The sequence below is a fragment of the Harpia harpyja genome, chromosome Z (assembly GCF_026419915.1).
Source record: "Harpia harpyja isolate bHarHar1 chromosome Z, bHarHar1 primary haplotype, whole genome shotgun sequence".
Lineage (NCBI taxonomy): Eukaryota > Metazoa > Chordata > Aves > Accipitriformes > Accipitridae > Harpia > Harpia harpyja.
Window position 1 is genome coordinate 76,624,695 of NC_068969.1, and position 18,600 is coordinate 76,643,294.

Below are 18,600 nucleotides of genomic sequence, written 5' to 3' on the forward strand. Positions count from 1 at the left end.
AGGGAAGAGGCAGCGAACCGCCGTGCGCGGAGGGCGGATGCGGACGCCGGCTCCGGGCCAATGGCGAGACGGCGTGGCCGGGGCAGGGGCGGAGGGGAGGAGAGGGGCCGCGGAGCAGTTCCGGGGCAAGTGTCGCCGGCAGCGGCGGTTGCCCGGGGGATGAGCTCGGAGAAGGGGAACGTGTCGCGCACGCGGCCCCAGCGCTACCAGAACGCGCGCGCCTTCAGGAACGACAAGTACGACACCAGCGCCCGCCGCAAGGTGAGCGGCGGGGCGGACCCCGGCGGCGGGGCGGGCCTTCCCCTCCCGGCAGAGCGCCGGGCCGGGCCGGGCCGGGCCGCGCAGGGCAGCTCGCTGCCCGGTGGGCGCGGGTGCGTCGCCGGCGGGCGGGGAGACGCGGCGGCGGAGCGGGTTTGGCGGCGTTTGGGGCCGAAAGCGTGAAGAGGAGGCCGTGCGGCCTGCTGGGCGCACGGACGCCTGGGAGGGGACGGCCTGTCCCGGGGCGGTCTTCTGCCGGGCGGTCTTGGAGAGCTGCGGGATCGCAAAGCCCTGCGGCAGTGGGAGCCGAGAAACCTCCTCGTTTTTAGCCCGTTCTGGACAGCGCGGGTCTGTCCAAAAGGTTCCCGGCGGTGTCAAGGGAGTAATCCGTAACGAGCCGCTTCAGTCAGCTGTCACCCGGCCCGTCTTAGGCGGCTGCGTAAGCAAACACGGTGTGTGACACCCGAGTCGTATTTATGACACGAAAGGCCCTCGTTAAGCCAAAGAATTATTAAGAGGAAGACTGAAATAAAGCATTTACTTTTGTGCAGTAAGTAAACCTTCCCTGCAGTGTTTCCGTGTGCCTTCTTGAAAGGTGTTTGGTCTACTCAGTTTGTGACTATGACTTCCTTCAGACATCTTCACGTTTTGAGAATTAATTTTGAACAACTCCCCTCGTCAGCCATATAAATATCAAGTTTCACTTTACATACTTTTTAGACGACTTAAAAAAGACTCGTGTTTGCTTTAAGGCTTTAAAAAAAAAAATCTTGGAGGGCCCTTCCGAGTAGTTACATAGAAAGGTGTCTTCAGCTGTTTTATCAATGCCTTTGCTACACACGTTATCATGGTTTGATATTTTCACACTTGTTACAAAAGACCATTGTTGTCCCTTTTTGTTTCTAAGCAAGGAAAAGATAATGGTTTACCATGTATTCTTGGAACGTGCTCTATACTTGTAGTTGTGGTAACATAATAGCAGCGCTGGAGAGCATGAAGACCAAGCAGCGTACCTGAGCAGTATCAACACAAAAGTGGGATGTTTTCTCTTACAAGCTAAACTGGAAGAGTTGAGTAAAACAAAACACAAGATGAGCATTCTAGAAGAGGCTTATCTGGTGCTGTTGCTGTTATGTCAATATCTAGCTGAACCTGAGTGGGTTGTCAAAAAGAACTGAGAGGAGGAGAAGAAAGTAGTAAGTTAAAGAATGGCACCAAAGAGGGAGGTCTGGGGGTTTTTTTGTGGGTTTTTTTTGAGTTTGGTGGGTTTTTTGGTTTTTTTTAAGATATTGTAGGACTGGTTCTGCAAGTTGAACAGGCTGCTTTCCTGGGGCTCTAGGTAGCGCCACTGTTATTTATTGTGTGAGTCACTGCATGATCCCTGATAGGAGAGTATTTTCCTGTCTGGCCTCTACACGTACAGACACACAAAAATATCCTAGAGAGTTTGTCTACCATAAAAGTCTTTGAAGAGAAACTGAATTCTGACTTCAGTTTTGTAACTGTAAAGTGTAAAGTAGTCACTTTAATACTCTCGTGGCTGTTTTTCTTCCCTTTTTTAATATTTTATATCATATAGAACTGGCTACACAGTACCATGCACTCAAATAAATAATTTTTTTTTAAAAGCTTTTGAATGTAGCCAAGATTCACTGTGGGCATGAACTGTGATATGGGACCCTGTCTTTTTCCTTTCTGTTTCAAGCTAATGATTTCTTTTCTCTCTGTGCCTGCCAGTTCATGGAGATGGTTGAACACAGGGAAGAAGCTTGAAGAAGGTGCTTCCTATTACAGGATTAGATAATGCACGGTAAACGGAAAGGATGCATTTTTCTTTTGGCATATTGTCATGTACAAATTCTAGTGCTAAGGGATACACAGGTGTCTTTATAATGATGACTAGGCCTGATTCTGCTATTTGAGAAATTTGAAAAGAAGTTAGACTAACAAAGATTAAGTAGTGATTAACGTCATAGTTCAGATACAGACTATGCTCAGTGATGACAGTCTTGCATCTGTTCTGTGTAGTCCTGAATGATCAGATGTGCTACAGACGTTCAAGGTGTGATGGGGGAACTGAAGAAACAGTAGCAATTTGACCGCAGGGACTGATACAGGAGTGAGGTGGAAAGGAAGAACGCCTTTTCTGATCACTGGCTCAGGAGATCAGAAGACTGCACAGCACTGCTTGAAAGAGGGTGGATCTCCTGTAAATCACTGCTAATTTTTTTTATTTTTTTTTTTAGGTATTCGGCCTATCTTTGACTACTGTTACACACTGTCCAATGCAATATTATCTTGAAAGGCTGCAGAATGCTTTTTAGCTTAAAGTTTTTATCCTGCTGCATTTGCACACTGCATTAGCAATGTTGAATATTAACTACTGTAGCTTTGGGTTGTACTGTGGGTGGAGTTGAGGTGTTACTTGCAGTGTTATTGTTGCTTCTTTCAGTGAAACAGTATCTGCAGAAAAAATTGATCTAATAATCTTTTGACTTTTCCCTGCTGGCAGTCATTATCCAATTGTTCTGTGTTTTTTTGAAAGTTTTTGTGCTCTCTGTCTGACAGGGACCTTAACATCCATTTTCCAATCTTAAAGACCATAGATCTGATTACTTGCAGAACATGCTGAAAGATCCGTCTTTCCTCTAATGATCAGTCTTTACTAGAGCATTACTCTGGGATAGGCTGGTTGCGGCAAAATACACTGCCTCTTTACTGTATTTGGGTAACTGCCTACAACAGTGCTGGGAAAGCTTGCATCCTAGGATGAACTGAAGAAGGAAGAGCCGGACAGGGTAAGACGCACTGTGCTGTTAGTTATTGAATCCTGGAATTTGTTTATGGGTGCTTGCTTTACATAGTATATTCCAGAACAGCTGTTTGTGGCACTGAGCTGATGAATATACATTATGTTATATGAATATACATTTTATGTAAAGTATATTACATAAGTCAACATGGAAACTGGAGTAGTTCTAGAGATGAAAGTAAATAACATTCAATGAGAACATTTAGGACTCCATTGTAATAAGATGGTAAACCACAAAGTGATTCATATTTACACCCAAATGACTGATCTGTTTCTCCATTTCTTTCCTCTCATTAAGTACGCCCCAGATGATAATCCACATTTCCCTAAATTTCAGAGGTTATTAACTCTGAACCTCAGCTTTACCATAGTGTTTATGTCAGCTGCTTCTTCAGCTGTCTGTATGGATAAATAACTTGTTTTGGTGGATACACTGGTCAAGACTATGCGAAGGCAGTAGGAACAGAACAGGTGAATACAGAACTTAAATGCTGAGTCACATGGTTGTGACTTCAAGCTCAGAGGGGAGATGCAGATAAACCAGTAGCCAACTAGAATTGTCAGGTAACAGTGTTGGAGTTTGGTTAGTTTCTGTTCTTGCGGCAACATAGAGTAGCTTGGTAGGCTAAAGTCTACTCTCTAGCCACCCCTGTTATTCTGGATTCAGAACTGCATTCAGGCCTGGGTTATAACCTTTCACGTAGGGAGAAGAGGAGCAAGCATAACATCTATTATGGACTCTAACCTAACCCCAGTGGAGGGGAGAGAGCAAGCGTGTGTGTTCAGTTCTTTGTGGGGAAGAGGGTGGGAGCTGACTGTCAGTCCTTCCAAGTGTGTACGTTCTCTTGCAGGTTACTTGCATGTTTTCAAATCTATGGTCACTCACCTGAAAGAAGCTATACATCTTGATCTCCAGGAGGGCCATTTGGAATTGGGCTTAGAGAAAGCTTGTGATTTCATGTGTTTTAAAGTCCATAGCAATAAAACACGGCAGGGCCTTAAATGCTAGCTTAGGTAGCCATCCATATGTAACGAAAATGGATGTAAGGAAGACTTTAAGGCTTTGGTTAAAATGTTAAAAGTGCGTCTCTTTAGAAAGAGATGAGAAAATATCTGTGCAGAAAATGGAATTTGAAGTAATACTGATATAGTATGTGAGCAGGTGAAGCTCTTTGGTGGACTTGATTTCAGGCTGTGAAATGTGTATTAGAACCCTGAAAAGCTGATGTCTTGTATCACAGTTTCACATTTGTTAGTCTGCACTGACCTACTCTTAACTGCTTTGTAGTCATGTGCTGGAGATCCTGTGGAATTTTGTTTTTCTGACAAGTGTAGTCATTCAGAAATGCTGCATTCAGCCTTGTTGATTGGAGGCAGTATCACCTGTGCTCCTGACAAGGAAGATTATGCATGGCATTGACATTGCATTAATTTACAGCAGAGTAGACCACTGATGTGTGCTTGGTAGTAGGAGTCTGCTTTCAGTAGAGTAAATCAAAATACCCATAGGTTCACACATAATTAGAAACTTCCAAACAGACAGTGAGGCTTCTTTGAAACCCCATCATTACATCTTACTTCTGAGTGCTTTAATGCTAGCTTAAGCTAGGGATTATTTTGTGTGCCAAGTTAGTAGGTGTAGGTGCATGTGTTTAATACATTCTGAACTGCTTTTGGTGGGTTGTTAAATGATTTAATATTGGGTTACGTGAGCGTACAGAGGATGCTGTTTCATTAATGCAGTTGACCTGACTGTGTATATAATATGCACATGGAATATTTTGTGACTGTATACTTTAAGACTGTTTATGTATGTCTGTATTGCATAACTGTATTTTCTTTGGAGAATATATAGAGATACTGTAAGCACTGGATGAGTTGCACTTGTCCTTGGAGGGAAGAATGGCAAAAGAAAAGAGGAAAGAGCTATTGAATAAAACAGGGAAATGAGCGTTAAAAAAAAAATAGAGAGAGAAGCTGCTGTGACAGAAACAGAAACTAACCTGTCAGAATAGTTCTCACACCAAGAAATCAATTTCAGACTGTAAGCACTACCACCTTTTTGTGTGTGAGAGCTAACTACCTGCATAAAAGCTGGTTAGAAAAGTTGGAAGGGAATAATGAAGTTGACAAGCCTTGTTCAGGTCTTTGTGTGGGTGGTTGGTTTTTTTGTACCCTTAAAGGAAAGCAAGCTATTAAGTGGGCAAAAGGAAAAAAAGTACAAATATGTGAAAGTTTAAACAATGTACGAAATATATTAAAAAATTTATATTAATAGGAAAAGTAAGCAGCAGAGGGATTTCTTTGATTTAACTAATAACTTCCCCATTCTGACTGGGAACTGAAATACCAGGAAAGTTTCTCTTCCAGTTTGTTAGCAGAACTTACTTTCACATGTTCTTTGGTGATTTCAAAAATCTGAAAAAAACTGCTTATCCAAATCTTTAATTAGGGGCAGCTTGCTTTGCTTCTTGAAGTCAGTGTTGCCTTTGAAAGTGATACGATACTCTTTTTTGGTCAAAGGAAATGTTGAATTTAGTGTATAGAATGACAGTAAATGATCAACTTGTTTTAGTGATAGTAACATTTAAATATCGGTCATTTTTTCTGAGCAAAATAAACTTAGAAGGCAAACACAAGTCAAGGTTAAACTCTGTAAATCTCCCTGCTTGCTTGCTTTACATCAATCCATCATTCTGTATTGACTTTCTAAATCAACAGCCTGGTAGGATTGTAGAGTCATAGTCTCTCTCATATTCACATGTGCTGAGCCAATGATTAACTGCACCACCCCATACTTGAAGTGCCAACATTGAGTAAAAAATACCGGAAATTGCTGAAGGGGAGGGAGAGACTGTGCTGTATGTTTGCCTGTTAGAAGGAGGAAATGAGAACTTAAAAGCTGTCATCTTTCTTCCAATTGTTACCTTCTGAGCAGATACCAGGTGGTTTCTTTGAGTTGCTGTGTTAAGATTTATGGTCCTACAGGTGACTAGGTTGAAAAGTCCAGGCATCTTTATGCCTCAATCAGAATCTTAAGTTACACTTAAATGTGATCTCCATAGCTACAATCTAACTTGGTGTCAGAAGACTCTTAGGCAGCATTTTGGTCGATGTTCTTAATCTTTATCTTTGCACTGGATATTTGAAGTGTCACTGATCACACCAAGAAGATGGAACAGTTCAAAGGTGACTGTGTAGAAGTAATCTTAATACACAGACCAGCTCTGATAGAGATTCATTGCCTTTATGCAGATAATGTGATTGTTGCCATGCAATTGCATTACATTGACCTTATTTTACTTTACTTTAGAGCTTCTTGTGTGTTACTTATTTTCTAAATACCTTTTTCAGTGGTGAAACAATGTGTTAATATAGAGGGAGGACTAATCTTTGGGATGAGGGCATCAGATAAGATGCAGGGCTTTGTTGTTCGAAGCAAAGGTGAAGAAGGCTGAGTAATATAGTCTTTATGCCACATGACTAGTCTCTTGGCCTTGCTATGAAGTGGTATTTTCATGCAAAGATCTATACTGTGAGTAACATGAAAAGGCATCTTTGGAATTTGGGATGGTCTGCGTTTTCGTTGGTCTGATAAAAAAAAACAAAAAAAAGAAATTCATCACCGCATGATTGTTGTGTATTCTGGAGCCAGCTGATAAGCATATTGGGAGGGGGAAGAGCTTTATAAAGCTCCATTAATAATAATTATGCATATTTCCTTGTTCCATAGCAAATGTTTAGCAGAATTTGTAATAGGCTGCATGTTTGACAAACTTTGGATTTCCTTCACATGAGAGGTGAAAGTAGTTCCTGTTTTGTTCTGCACTTTTTATGCCACATGCAGTCCTGAGCATGGCCTTTTGCATTCCAAGTATGTTATGCATTGCTGAGCCTGTCCCTGCATCACTTAGTAACAGGGCTTCTGTCCCCAGCCGTGATGTCAGGACATATTATTGGAAACGAGATAGTTTTCAGCGAGGAAGCTAACTCCCTTTGGAAAGACAAGCAGCTGTGTTCAGCTTAAACTATTGCAATCTTTTGACGTTTATTGGGTTCTCCCTTAGCAATACTAAAAATAGTTGATCACAATAAAGGACAGCTAGGAATACAAATTACAGCGTTTTTGTCTTTCTCCCGTTCTGCATTACTAATTAATGCAAATCAGGAGAGTAAGATGGGGAACTGGGAAGTTGAGGCTAATTTGCAGGTTATTAGAAGTTTATTCAGGCTATACTACTTGGAGCCTTACTTTGTGCTAGTCAAGCACTGAGCAGAAGGCTTATCTTCATATTGCATGAATTTTGAAAGAATGAACATGGTCAGTGCTGACAGCAGTTTGAATTGCCAGCCCTTTTACAGATATCTGCTGAGAATCTACCAATGATTTTCTCTCAGAAAGTCTTCACATTAGCCAAATGTTTGTGTTGGAAAATTTAACTCATAATGCATAGCTGACATGAGAACCACCGCTTTCTGTATTCAATATCCAAGCATTGTGCAAAACGTTGGTTGTTTGTTTGTTTCAACATGTCAAGTCTGTATTCTTTCATTTTTAAAAAAAATTACTGTCTTTTAACCGAACCAGTCTAAAAGCACCACACCTTCAGTAAACCACACCGTGGGAAAACTCATACTGAATGGTTGAAGTTTAGTAAAAATGGAAACAACTGAAGACAAGTCCCATAGTATAGTCTCACTCGTAAATAGCATTTCCTCTGCCACATATATTTTTCGGAATAGAGTAAAATACTGTATTTTTAAAGCTAGGGTTGTTCTTTTGTCTAGTGTATTGAAGTAGAACTTTGTGGAGTAGTAAGAATCTCTTGTGGCTCATAAAAACAGGAGATTACTTCAGAAGCTACTGTATGCATAGCATAACTTCAGTTTATTTATAAAAGTGTAACATAAGCTCTAATCCCAATTACTGCAGAATCTATTCCAATGAACTTTTAGGTATTGTAAGAAACAGATGTGGTTTAGAGCAGGTCAATCATGTAATTTTGGTATGGTAGCCATTTTTAAGCTGCCTTAAAAAAGGCACAGTAGAATTTTTTTTTGGCTATGCATTTTTTTTATCATGAAATTTCTATTTTTAAAGCTCTGAATGAATACACACAACCATATGATAGATAAAGTTACTGCTGGCATTTTTAGATAGAGAAGAAATAAAAGTAGGTTGAATGTACAAGTGTATGTTGCTTGTTATTTGAGGTAACTGTGGTTTGCTACAACTTCCCATCTCAGAATAACTTCTCTTGTGCAAATAGTACTGGCCAGTTGACATTTCGTATTCCTCAGCAAACTAAACACGAAATGTTGTTGAAGATCTTAAGGTAAACTTTGCATTGTCTTGAAAATATGCTGTAGTTAAAATGACCATTTTGAGGATTTTATCTTAGATACTTGGGAGCAAAAATGTATTACTTTTTCATAAAGGAAATTTACAATGAAAGAGACTCTGAATGGTTTGACTGCAAATAATGTGTGGACTCTACTTTACTGTGATCTAAGGAAAAATCCTGAACCTACTTACGTAAAGTATGTAGTATAATGGTAGCTTGAACAGTAAGAAATTAAATGTTAAGTCTTGCGAGTTGTCTTTTTTGGACAAAACCTGTGTATTTCAGGGTTCATTTCTACTTATCTGTTTTGTAAAATGTCTAGAGATAAAATAATAAAATATAATAAATAAGTACTAGTACTAACAATATTAAAATTATTATAATAAGAATGAAGACTACCTCGAAGTAAAAGACTACCTCAGCACTCTTTCCACTGAAGAAAATTACTAGCAATAAATGTATATTAAATGCTTATGTTAATATCAAACAAATATCTTTCTAAATACTGTATTAATCACATGATGGGTGGAAATGCTTTCTAAGCAAGATTATGCTCATAAAAGTAGCAAATCTTCAGTGTATACTTATTTTAATTTTTATTTATTTATCCAGAAAATAAATGCTAAGCTTCATGATGGAGTGTGTCAGCATTGCAAAGGTATCTTGGAGTGGCGGGTAAAATTCAGCAAGTACAAACTACTATCAAAACCTAAAAAATGGTGAGTAGGTACTTTGTGTTATTCAGTGATAATGTAGTTTGTGAACTTTTTGGAAAATATTCTAGTTTTGGAAACTCACAAATAGTAGCTGCTGCTATATGACATCCTTCAAATGTGGAGTCTGCAATGGCAATATATATGCAATGTTAGTTTTCTAATTCATTAGTCTTTTATCTTAAACTTTTGAAAAGAAAACACAATGGTAAAGCAACTGCTTCTCTTTTCGCTGTTAAAATGTTTGAGTTGTGGACCTAGAAGTTTACAAAACTGTCAGTGTGTCCTCCTGAACAAAAAGTCAAACATGAACCAGTTGTAACGTGATTTTCTGCTATGAAAATCTGTTGTTAGAGAAATGAGGAGAGGAAGGCTTTAATTTTGTGTCACATCAAAACTTACCAGCAACACTGCTGTCAGCATTACTGAGGCCTCAATTCCTACAAAATGTTTGCAATACATGCATTTCCTTACCTCTTAGCATGTTCTCTCTTTTTGTATATTAAATGTTTAGCATTGTTTGCATACAGTTCTGTACTAGGTGTTTTTGGATAAGTACATAACAAAGGTGTTAAATATCGTAAAAAATATTTATAGGTTTGTGATACGTTAATTTTCGGAAGTGGATACTCTCTGCTTCCTTCTTACTTGCTCAGCTGCAGAGGTCCTTACCTCTATGGCTGCAGACACAGCCAGTGTTTCAACAGTGAAATGTTGAACTCAAAGAACTACAGCTGGGCTGTGGTGTATGATATAGCCACGTTTGTCACAGTAGTTTGTTCTGCATCTCTGGGTTGTTCTCAGTTACATACTTCTGAAATACTTATGAACTGCTTGAAGAGGTTATGTAAATGTATGTGTGCAGTTCCCTGAATGATGGTGTATTTTATTTTGGTTTTCAGTAGGTTGAAAGGGAAGGAATGTTTGTTCGTACTATATCCGCCACTTGTGAGAAGTTTTACTTTCTAATATGAAACCATATGCAACAAATATTTGGGTTTTAGTAAACAATTTCACCCTTTCATGTAAAAAAAAAAAAAATTTGCTTAGGTAGAAGTCTTACTGGTTCTCAAAGTAAACATTCTGGGTTCTGTTCACCACAGGTGAAGTTGGGATTTGCCTTTTTTTAACTCTTTCTCAAATGACTATGTGCATCCTGTTTAAAAGTAATGAGCTGTAACAAATCATGTGGTGGATCTGGTTCTTTTGCTTCTTCTCTGCCTGCCCACAAAGGAAAAAAAGCTTGTAAATCAGAGGAGCATTGGAAATAGAAAAAGTGGCAGTGTGGGGCAGCTGTTTATGACAGAATATGTGATCTTTTTCATCATATTTTTGAACAAGTAAATTGGGCTGCAGACCGTTCTAACTCTACAGGTGGTGGTTTCTAGCCCAGCCTCCTACAGCAGTAAAATGGCTGAGTGGGCTGCTGTTCTGAAGGGACATGACTATGAAGATTTTTAATGGGTGAAGCTTCCAGGCAAAGTAAACACATTATAGACATTAAAAATGTGAATATATGGAAAAAAAAAGGAATTCTTCACGTCACAGACAATGGGAATGGAGGACTTCTCTGTACCTGAACTTATTTCTAGTTTTTTAACATCTTCAAAATTATGATTGTTAGTACAACTACAAGTTATCCCTACTTTACTTTTATTTCAAGTACTTAATTATTACAAATTAAACTATTTAAAGAAAAAAAAAGTCTTATCAACCTTGCATTGATAGTACCCCTGTTTGATGTGACATGGGTGGGAAGAGCTGTAGACTTTTTTTAATACTAATGCAATTGAACATAGAAGAAAGAAAAAAAAAAAAAAAAAACCAAAAAACTAAGTGGGTATTTCCAGTGACATCTAACTGTAGATTTTTCCTGGGGGAGAGGGAAGACCAGGAACACTAGGCAGTTTAGACTTTGCTTTTGTCAAATGTGTCCTACAGCAATTTTTGTGATATTACAGCTTCTTAACGAATTGGCTATGCATATCCTAATAATGAAAGCTCAGCAGAGTCTAGATGAAGAGAGTAGGGAGAAGGTGATAGCGCTTAAGAATGGGATTTGAGAAAGCAAGTAAAGATTCTGTTTCGCTAGATGCTAGTTAGTGCATCTCTCCTTACAAGGCATGCAAAAACACCTGGTATTTTTCTTCAGCCTGTTTTAGCCAAGTCTGCAAATCCACTGTTCAGAACTGTATGTTAAATCTTTCCTGACAGACTTTTGAGTGCCTGAGGAACCAAGAAGGAATGACTTTTAGGACAGCTGCATTATGTGGGATATATAGTTCCGGTTCTGTTCTCCAAAAGTACAAGGCTTTAGAAATACCAGCCAAATGTTGAGCCATAGCATTTTATAAATGAATTAATCTACAGAGTTTTATCATATCTTGAAAAAGAATAGCCAGAAACCTCTACATAATTAGGTTGGGTTTGTTCAGAATACAGTTCCATGCAGGTTTGTGTTCATAGAAAGCAAAGTCCAGCACTGGCTTTGTTTGTACTCTTGAGAAGTTCAGGAGGAAGACATTGTAGTGTTTGAATTGACAGTTTTTTATTTGTAAAGTGCATGCACCTTTTTATACCATATTCTTATTTGCTTTTATCATTAAACCAGAAGAAGTTATGTAGCTTTTAAAGTAAAACTACCTACTGAAATGAATGGAAAAGTTTCTTTTGTCACTTCAAATATAAAAATCCATGAGTTTAAGTTTCTTCTTCAGTTCTTGTTTTAATAATCCTTCCTGAAAAACTTAAAGGAGAGGGAAGACAGGCAATGATTTTGAAAGTGCTGCTTGTTAAAACACCAGTTGTTTCATATGAAACTGGCCTATAACATGTTGTTCCTCTTTTGAAGAGTATGTCTATATTGTCTTTGAACACAGAATGTTTAATACCTGTCCACAAATATTTTTTTAATCATGTTTTCTTTCTCTTCACAGTGTGAAGTGTCTCCAGAAGACTGTAAAAGATCCTTACCATATTATTTGTCGACCATGTGCTGGTAAACTAGAAGTTTGTGCTAAATGTGGAAAAGAAGAAGAAATAGTAATTCCGTAAGTAGCTCGTAGGTTACATAGTTTCAGTACTGCACTGTTTCTTTCCCTTTTAGTAGAGCTTGTTTGGAAACTGTCAAGAAGCTGTACTTTATGCCATATTCTGAATAATCCTGACAGAAATCAGTAGGAGTCATTACCCTTTCTTCTGCTGAAACTAGGGGTAAAATGCCTGGTGATGTTAGTGGGGCTGGACCAAAAAAAGTCTTGGATAAGACGTTTTATTTTAATACTGAAGGATAAATTGCATATCTTCCTTAGGAACAAAGCACTTCAAAATGGATTTCGGTATAGAGCACCATTAAAATATGCATAAGTCAATTTACTGTTTGAATTTTGTCTGTCATTTGATGATTCAGTTACTAGTGAACAGAAAAACTAAACAAGGGCTGATATTGAGCAAAGTTACTGCAATATATTTAGCAGGCTTTTAGGTCTTTTATTCTTTTACTAGAGTTCTTTCTTTATCGAGCATCCTGCATTAATTTACTAGTTTGTGACAACTGGCCAGCAGTTGCCTAGTTGGTCAAACTGTTCATTTTTTTTTTTCTTTTTTCTTCACAGACCCTTTTTCCTTTACTATGTTTTATATCTTTCCTATTCAACATGAAATTAACTTTAGGTTATTGTCCATCTCCTCCTCCTCCCCACCTCCTACCCCCTTCCATCCCTGGTAGAATATTCTACCTTCCATCGCATTCTTGTTTAAAAGCAAAATAAATTCCAAACGTGGGTGGTGATAACATCCTCTTTCCTTCTGCAGGATTGATAAAGGACAAGACAGAACTCAGAGTGTGACTACTAAAAACAGCCAAGAGAGCAGTGGATTGGAGGATGGGCTGGATTTTGATACAAATGTCAGTAGTACAGACAGTGGTGAAGATTCTGATGTGCTTGAAGAACGATTTAAAAGTATGAATTTTGAAAGGACAGAGATCTAAAAGGTTGAGTTTATATGAGAGACTACACGTATTCAAAAGTGGTGAACCAATGTTTGCCTTAAACTGCTCTGAAAATGTGTTTTGACACCTAAGGTCCTTGCATATAAATGTTGGCACTATGTATTATGAAGCTTTTGCGGGGTTTTGTATAAATAAATATTTTTTTGTATTAAGAGCAGAATTGCTTGTGGAAAGATTCAGAAATTGAGTCTTTAAGCATAGTTACTTCTTGCATACATGTAACAACTTCCTGCTTCTCTGGAGTAAAGCCCCTTTTTCTAATTGTTCCAAATTCAATATTATGCGACTGTTGTATTGCCACTTGGAAAGCTACATGAAAGTCTAGAATAAATACAGAGTCTTGTCATAAAAAGGAAGAGCTAAACCAACAGTTTGCTGAAGGAAGAATTTGCAACTTCTGTCAGTGAGTTTACAAACAGGGACAAAATACCAAATGTTAATTACCCTTATGCCTGTTGTTTCTTTTCTGTGTGAAAAAAGAGGGCCTAAATGCCATCACCAATACAGTTCATGAGCAGTTAATGCTTATTTACCATATAGAATTACACATTACAAATTTGTGACCTTGTTATTCCCAATGTTTTTAAAAGAAAAAAACTGAAGACGTTTTAGATTCTTGTAACAGGTGTCACTTCCTTTTCCTTTGACTGAAGATCTAATGTAGTTTGCTCAGATGCGAAAACACTTCTGTAGTGTAGTGATGCTTATATAGTTACTCTCTTCCTACTTGCAGTTCTTTCTGGGGGTTATTTCAATGTAGATTTAAGCTCTAGGAAGAACTTAACTGAATTTGCAGTTAACTATCTTTTATGGGACTCAGGATGGTTTGATTTCTTCTGTACTGTCTGCTACCTCTATAAATAAAGCTGAAGAAGTACTTCCTAGTAATTAAATGGTTTAACCTATGACAATATACTATGCCGTTTTTACTAACTGCATAACAGCTACACATCTGCTTTAGTGTTCTGCCTGATTTGCAGTAGTGGGCATCAAAAAATTTGATTCCCGAACTACCTTCTTCAAGTGAATTGTGAGGGACTTCAGCTCTGGGATTATTACATACAGATACACCCCTACCCCCAGTGGGGGAAATACTGAAACTTTATCCTTTGGGTGGAGATAGCTACCCTGGGGCTGCTGTACTTGACCTTAACTTTAAAGAAAATCTAGTTACCAGGATGTGGAGTACTAAGACATGCAGCTCTCAATAGCCTAGAAACTTCTGATTTAAAGGACAACTTTAGTATCGACAGTAACAGGCAACAGCAAAATTCTTGTAATCAGTCATGGAAGAGTGAGCTCTTACTGTTTTTTCTTAACTGTGTAGGTGCTTGTCACTACACATAAGGCCTTAAGAATGAGCTTTTTCTTTTACTATCATTTATTTAGATATGTCTTTCACTTTTGTATTGTACATTATAACACCCTTTCAACTTTTCTAAACTATTTCTAAGTTTGTATCTTAATATCTAAAACATGCTTTTGTAATGGTCTTTAAGGACTAGTAATCTGCTTGTTTTTTCTTTTTTTTCTTTTTTGTTTTTCCTTTTCTGTGCTGCCCTTGTGTTGTTGAATAATTTGATTCCCTAAGGTTATTTTAATTTTTCTGTCCCATCTACATCTTTTGCACAGGTAGATTTTTGCTAAGTATTTTGTGATAACCACTAGCAGTAAACTATTGAAAAACATTCTACTGGTCTTCTCTGTTCCCATGATGCATTGTGACTTTTGTGGCTTTTCACTGAGACAAAGTCTAAAGTTTACTGAGTGTTTGGGTGATATTCTTATTACATAGTTGTTTGCAGTCATAAAGGACTAGGACTGATGACCCAAACAACCCATCTTCTTTCTCCACCCACTCTATAAATACGTTGTTTGTAAGCTAAACCACTAGTCTTGTGATTAAACATACTGTTTTTTTCACTTAACTGCAACTAATACAAAACAAGAAATTCAGAAGTTTAAAATTGTAGAAGGGAAATGGTTTGTCTTGGAAAAGTCAGTGAAGCTGCAAAGCACCAAGAGGTGCTTAGTGACAGAAAAGGAGGTTGTCTGCTGTGTTTAGAAGTGACTGGAAATTGGTCTGAAGGTCATGTTGGCGTTGACAGATAAGTCCTCCCAACAGGACAGCAGCGATGTCTGACTTAGTGTGACATTGCCTGTTGTCCTGCCCACTAGCGTTGATAAAGACAGAGTGGACAAGGAATATCCCCCCTACACACTGCAGAACACTGTGTTGGTGGGGTAGAGAGAGTTAATAAGTAATCTGGAGTTAGCTTCAGGAAGGGTCTCTGAAGGGGAAACCATGAGTGTCATCAAAAGTGAACTTGGCTTTTGAAAATTACATACGTATGGGAAATGTTCTTCCACTTGGAAAAATTAGGTAATGGCCTAGCCCTTTGCCCAAAGGTGAGAGGAAATCCTGAAATGATAGGAAAACATGTCATGGAACTGGCAGGAGCTGTATAATGAGAAAATCAGGGGAAGGGCTCTCAAAGTGGTGACACAAGCTGTCAGTGCTGGGGAAGAGCAGTGCCACACAGATGAGCAACGTGTAGCAACAAAACACAAATGTTAGTGAAAGTTCTCTGAAGTTAGCGTCTTCATGTCACACAACTAATGCTCTGTTTGGAGTTCAGGTGGGCAGTTGATACTACAGTTGATGAAACTGCTGTGAGCAAGCACAGCTGCAGTGGTGGCTGGCTGGTGTTAGTCCAACCTCTCTGAAGACAGCTTTTAGTTCTGGCAAGTGTTCTGTCCTTTAGTCATGACTGCAGTTAAAACATACACTGCTGAAATGATTGCTGCAACTAAAACCATGTACGATGGTGGTTGTGAGTCAGCTTGCACAATTGCTAATTTGGAGTCTGGGCACATTTGCTATTACAGGAAAAAGGAATTTGTATTTTACTGAAGACACCTCTAACAGCAATAAAAGGAACAATTTTAGTTTTGTTTAATTTTGACTGAAGTTAGAACATATTTGGAATTACAGTAAGATACTATTTTTCTAAGACAGTTAAGTAATAGTTCTGAATTTTAAGGTGGGGTTTTTTGTGAAGAACTTGTTGAACAGAAGATTCTGCAGGGGCAGGACCGCTCCTCAGTAAATTCATATATAGATGGGAAAATAAAAAAGGAAGGAGATCAAAAGTCATCAAAGAGATTTCTGAGAAAATCTTTAGGGTAGTTGCATAAGAGGAAGAATCTTTAGAGTTTTTAAAGAATAATGAATTTGTGTTTCTAAACTTCAGAAGAGGGGAAATAATAGTACCACCATGCCTGCAGGGTATTGAGATGCAGTTTAAACGATCTACCTAGGGTGACTGATCGGGGGTTTCAGGAATTTAACTGAACCTTGTGGGTCTTTAATGAGTACGTTACTGAAGAAGAGAATGGTAGATGCTAATAATTAGTCATCCGAAGGATAAAGGTGATGCAGTGATGCTGCTGACACAGTTGGATTCCTGTTAACTGATTGTCCTTAGGAGTGTTACCAATTCTCATTTACTGTGACTCAACACTGACAGTAATTAATTAGATAATGGACTGTCAGTATGTGTAAGGCAGGCGCGCAAGATGATTCTTACTTCACAAGGGGAAATGTTTATCATAGGCTTGAGCTGTCAGAACTTGTCATTGTTGACTTGTACAGGTTTCCAGAAAACTGAATTCCTATATATAAGGATTTGTTAGGACAATCTGGATTCATTGCAGTATGAGGAGAGTCCGGTATGGACACAGAGCTGCCTTCTAGCATAATTCCATAATGATCTTCTCTGTCAAAGTTTGCAGGCATCTCTGAGACATCCTATCATCAAATGTTTTGAAGTATCAGGCGGTACAAAAAACATTGCCCAATGATTTACTTATGGTTTTGCATGGGCTGGGCTCTTCCATTCTTGACTTAGCTACTGATTAATATATATTCCTCTAAAGTACTAAAATAATAACAGCCTCTGAAGGTTTACAGGACTATTGGTTAATTAGGAAAAGGGTGGCTTGTTTTCTCCCTATAATGGGCATGTAATTGGATGCTGAGATGCAAATCATAGCATTAGTAAGGAAAAGAGAGGAAAATATAGCAGGTAATCAAATGTGAGCCACCTTGTAACCCTCTAGCCCTACAATTATATGTGTTTTCTTTGTTCAGGAGTTCTCACAAGTAAACAGATGCTGGTAGAAAATGCAGAACTACCCCTGCTTATAGGAAACATCAGGCTGACTTACGGAGTAAATGTAGAAAGGTTTCTAAGTAGCATGGAGAGACATGCACACTGTCAGCATCTGATTTACTTCATTCTGCTGCCTACCTTTTATCTGAAAGCTATTAAAAAACAGAGCTGTATATGAAAAAGAAAGTATGTGCTCTGCATACATACATGCTCTCATCACATACAGTGCGTGTATAAAGTAGGGTTCCTAAACCTCAAAACAGTTGAAAATACACTGGTATTTGAAGTGAGGTAGCTCTGTCTAGGGACTGCTAACACATTCTCAGACAAATCACCTGTAACAGACTAGAAATATTTGGCGTATTTCAGGTAGCAGATTTTCCTGTTGGAGCCTCTAAAATAGTTAAGATGAAATCATATGGGAGTTATCTTTTCTTCTGCTGAAGTCAGTGAGAAAACAACTATTTGTAATAATAGGGATAGGACTCATAATTCAGTCATCAATAAGAAGCCTGAATTTGAGGATCTGAAAACAGAGGCTGAAGACCACATCCAACACATTAAGATTTGACCTGAATTTCAGGTATGTGTAGCATTTGTACTTGCATTTGCCTTTGATACAGCTTTAGAAACCCAAATTAAAAGGGTCTGGTGTAGTCTCCTAACTAAAAGCGCTTTGAAAGCAGTACCAAATATTGTAATATTTTTCTTAAAACTGCAACGTAGGAGACCATGTTTTTGTACAAAAAAAATATGGATTATGCATGTTCCTGAATGGCAGCACTCACTTGAAATCTCTCTTTAGGACAGCTTGCATTTCTGAGTCTGAAGTTTGTCACAGCTATGGTCCTTGCACTTGGCATGCTGTTTCCTAAATCCTGTGTGAGCAAGGGTGACATAATGTGTAAAAAAATTCTGTAAAGAGTATCCATAGTTTACATATTAGTATATGTAGCAGCAGTGAAACTTGTAGCATTTATTAAATCAGTAATTGCAAGCTACATGTGTAACAGTTTTGTTTTTTTTTTTCTCATAGACCTTACTCAGCCTCCTGACTATTTTATTCCTTTTTGGGTTATTTTCTATCTTTGTGCCACAGTGTGGTTCTGCATGATAGAATTTGCTAGCTTGAATGAGAGCTGATATAGCCTCTGACTGACAGCAACAATAGATCACTCTGGGTTATTCCCAGTAGCAGCCACCCAGTAGGAGTTCCCAGTTCTGACACCAGAACCATAAAACAAACTGCTTGCTTCGAAGTGGTGATGTTTGTGAGATGTACATA

The 18,600-nt window shown here is 38.5% G+C and overlaps 1 protein-coding gene across 1 annotated transcript; it reads left to right on the top strand.

The window, feature by feature from the left end:
* The first annotated feature begins 101 nt into the window (after positions 1-101).
* On the top strand, positions 102-18,316 carry CZH9orf85 (chromosome Z C9orf85 homolog). The gene is made up of 4 exons (XM_052777178.1): positions 102-261; positions 9,028-9,134; positions 12,065-12,178; positions 12,942-18,316. The coding sequence occupies exons 1-4, from the start codon at positions 160-162 to the stop codon at positions 13,117-13,119; spliced, it is 501 nt and encodes a 166-aa protein (XP_052633138.1). The 5' UTR covers positions 102-159; the 3' UTR covers positions 13,120-18,316.
* Positions 18,317-18,600: the final 284 nt, after the last annotated feature.

What these genes read in the sequence shown, in the direction of transcription:
- CZH9orf85 (XM_052777178.1), top strand. Translation starts at nt 160, where the DNA reads ATGAGCTCGGAGAAGGGGAACGTGTCGCGCACGCGGCCCCAGCGCTAC. An exon ending in ACACCAGCGCCCGCCGCAAG is followed by an intron (nt 262 to 9,027) that starts GTGAGCGGCGGG and finishes TTATTTATCCAG; the next exon opens with AAAATAAATGCTAAGCTTCA. An exon ending in CTATCAAAACCTAAAAAATG is followed by an intron (nt 9,135 to 12,064) that starts GTGAGTAGGTAC and finishes TTCTCTTCACAG; the next exon opens with TGTGAAGTGTCTCCAGAAGA.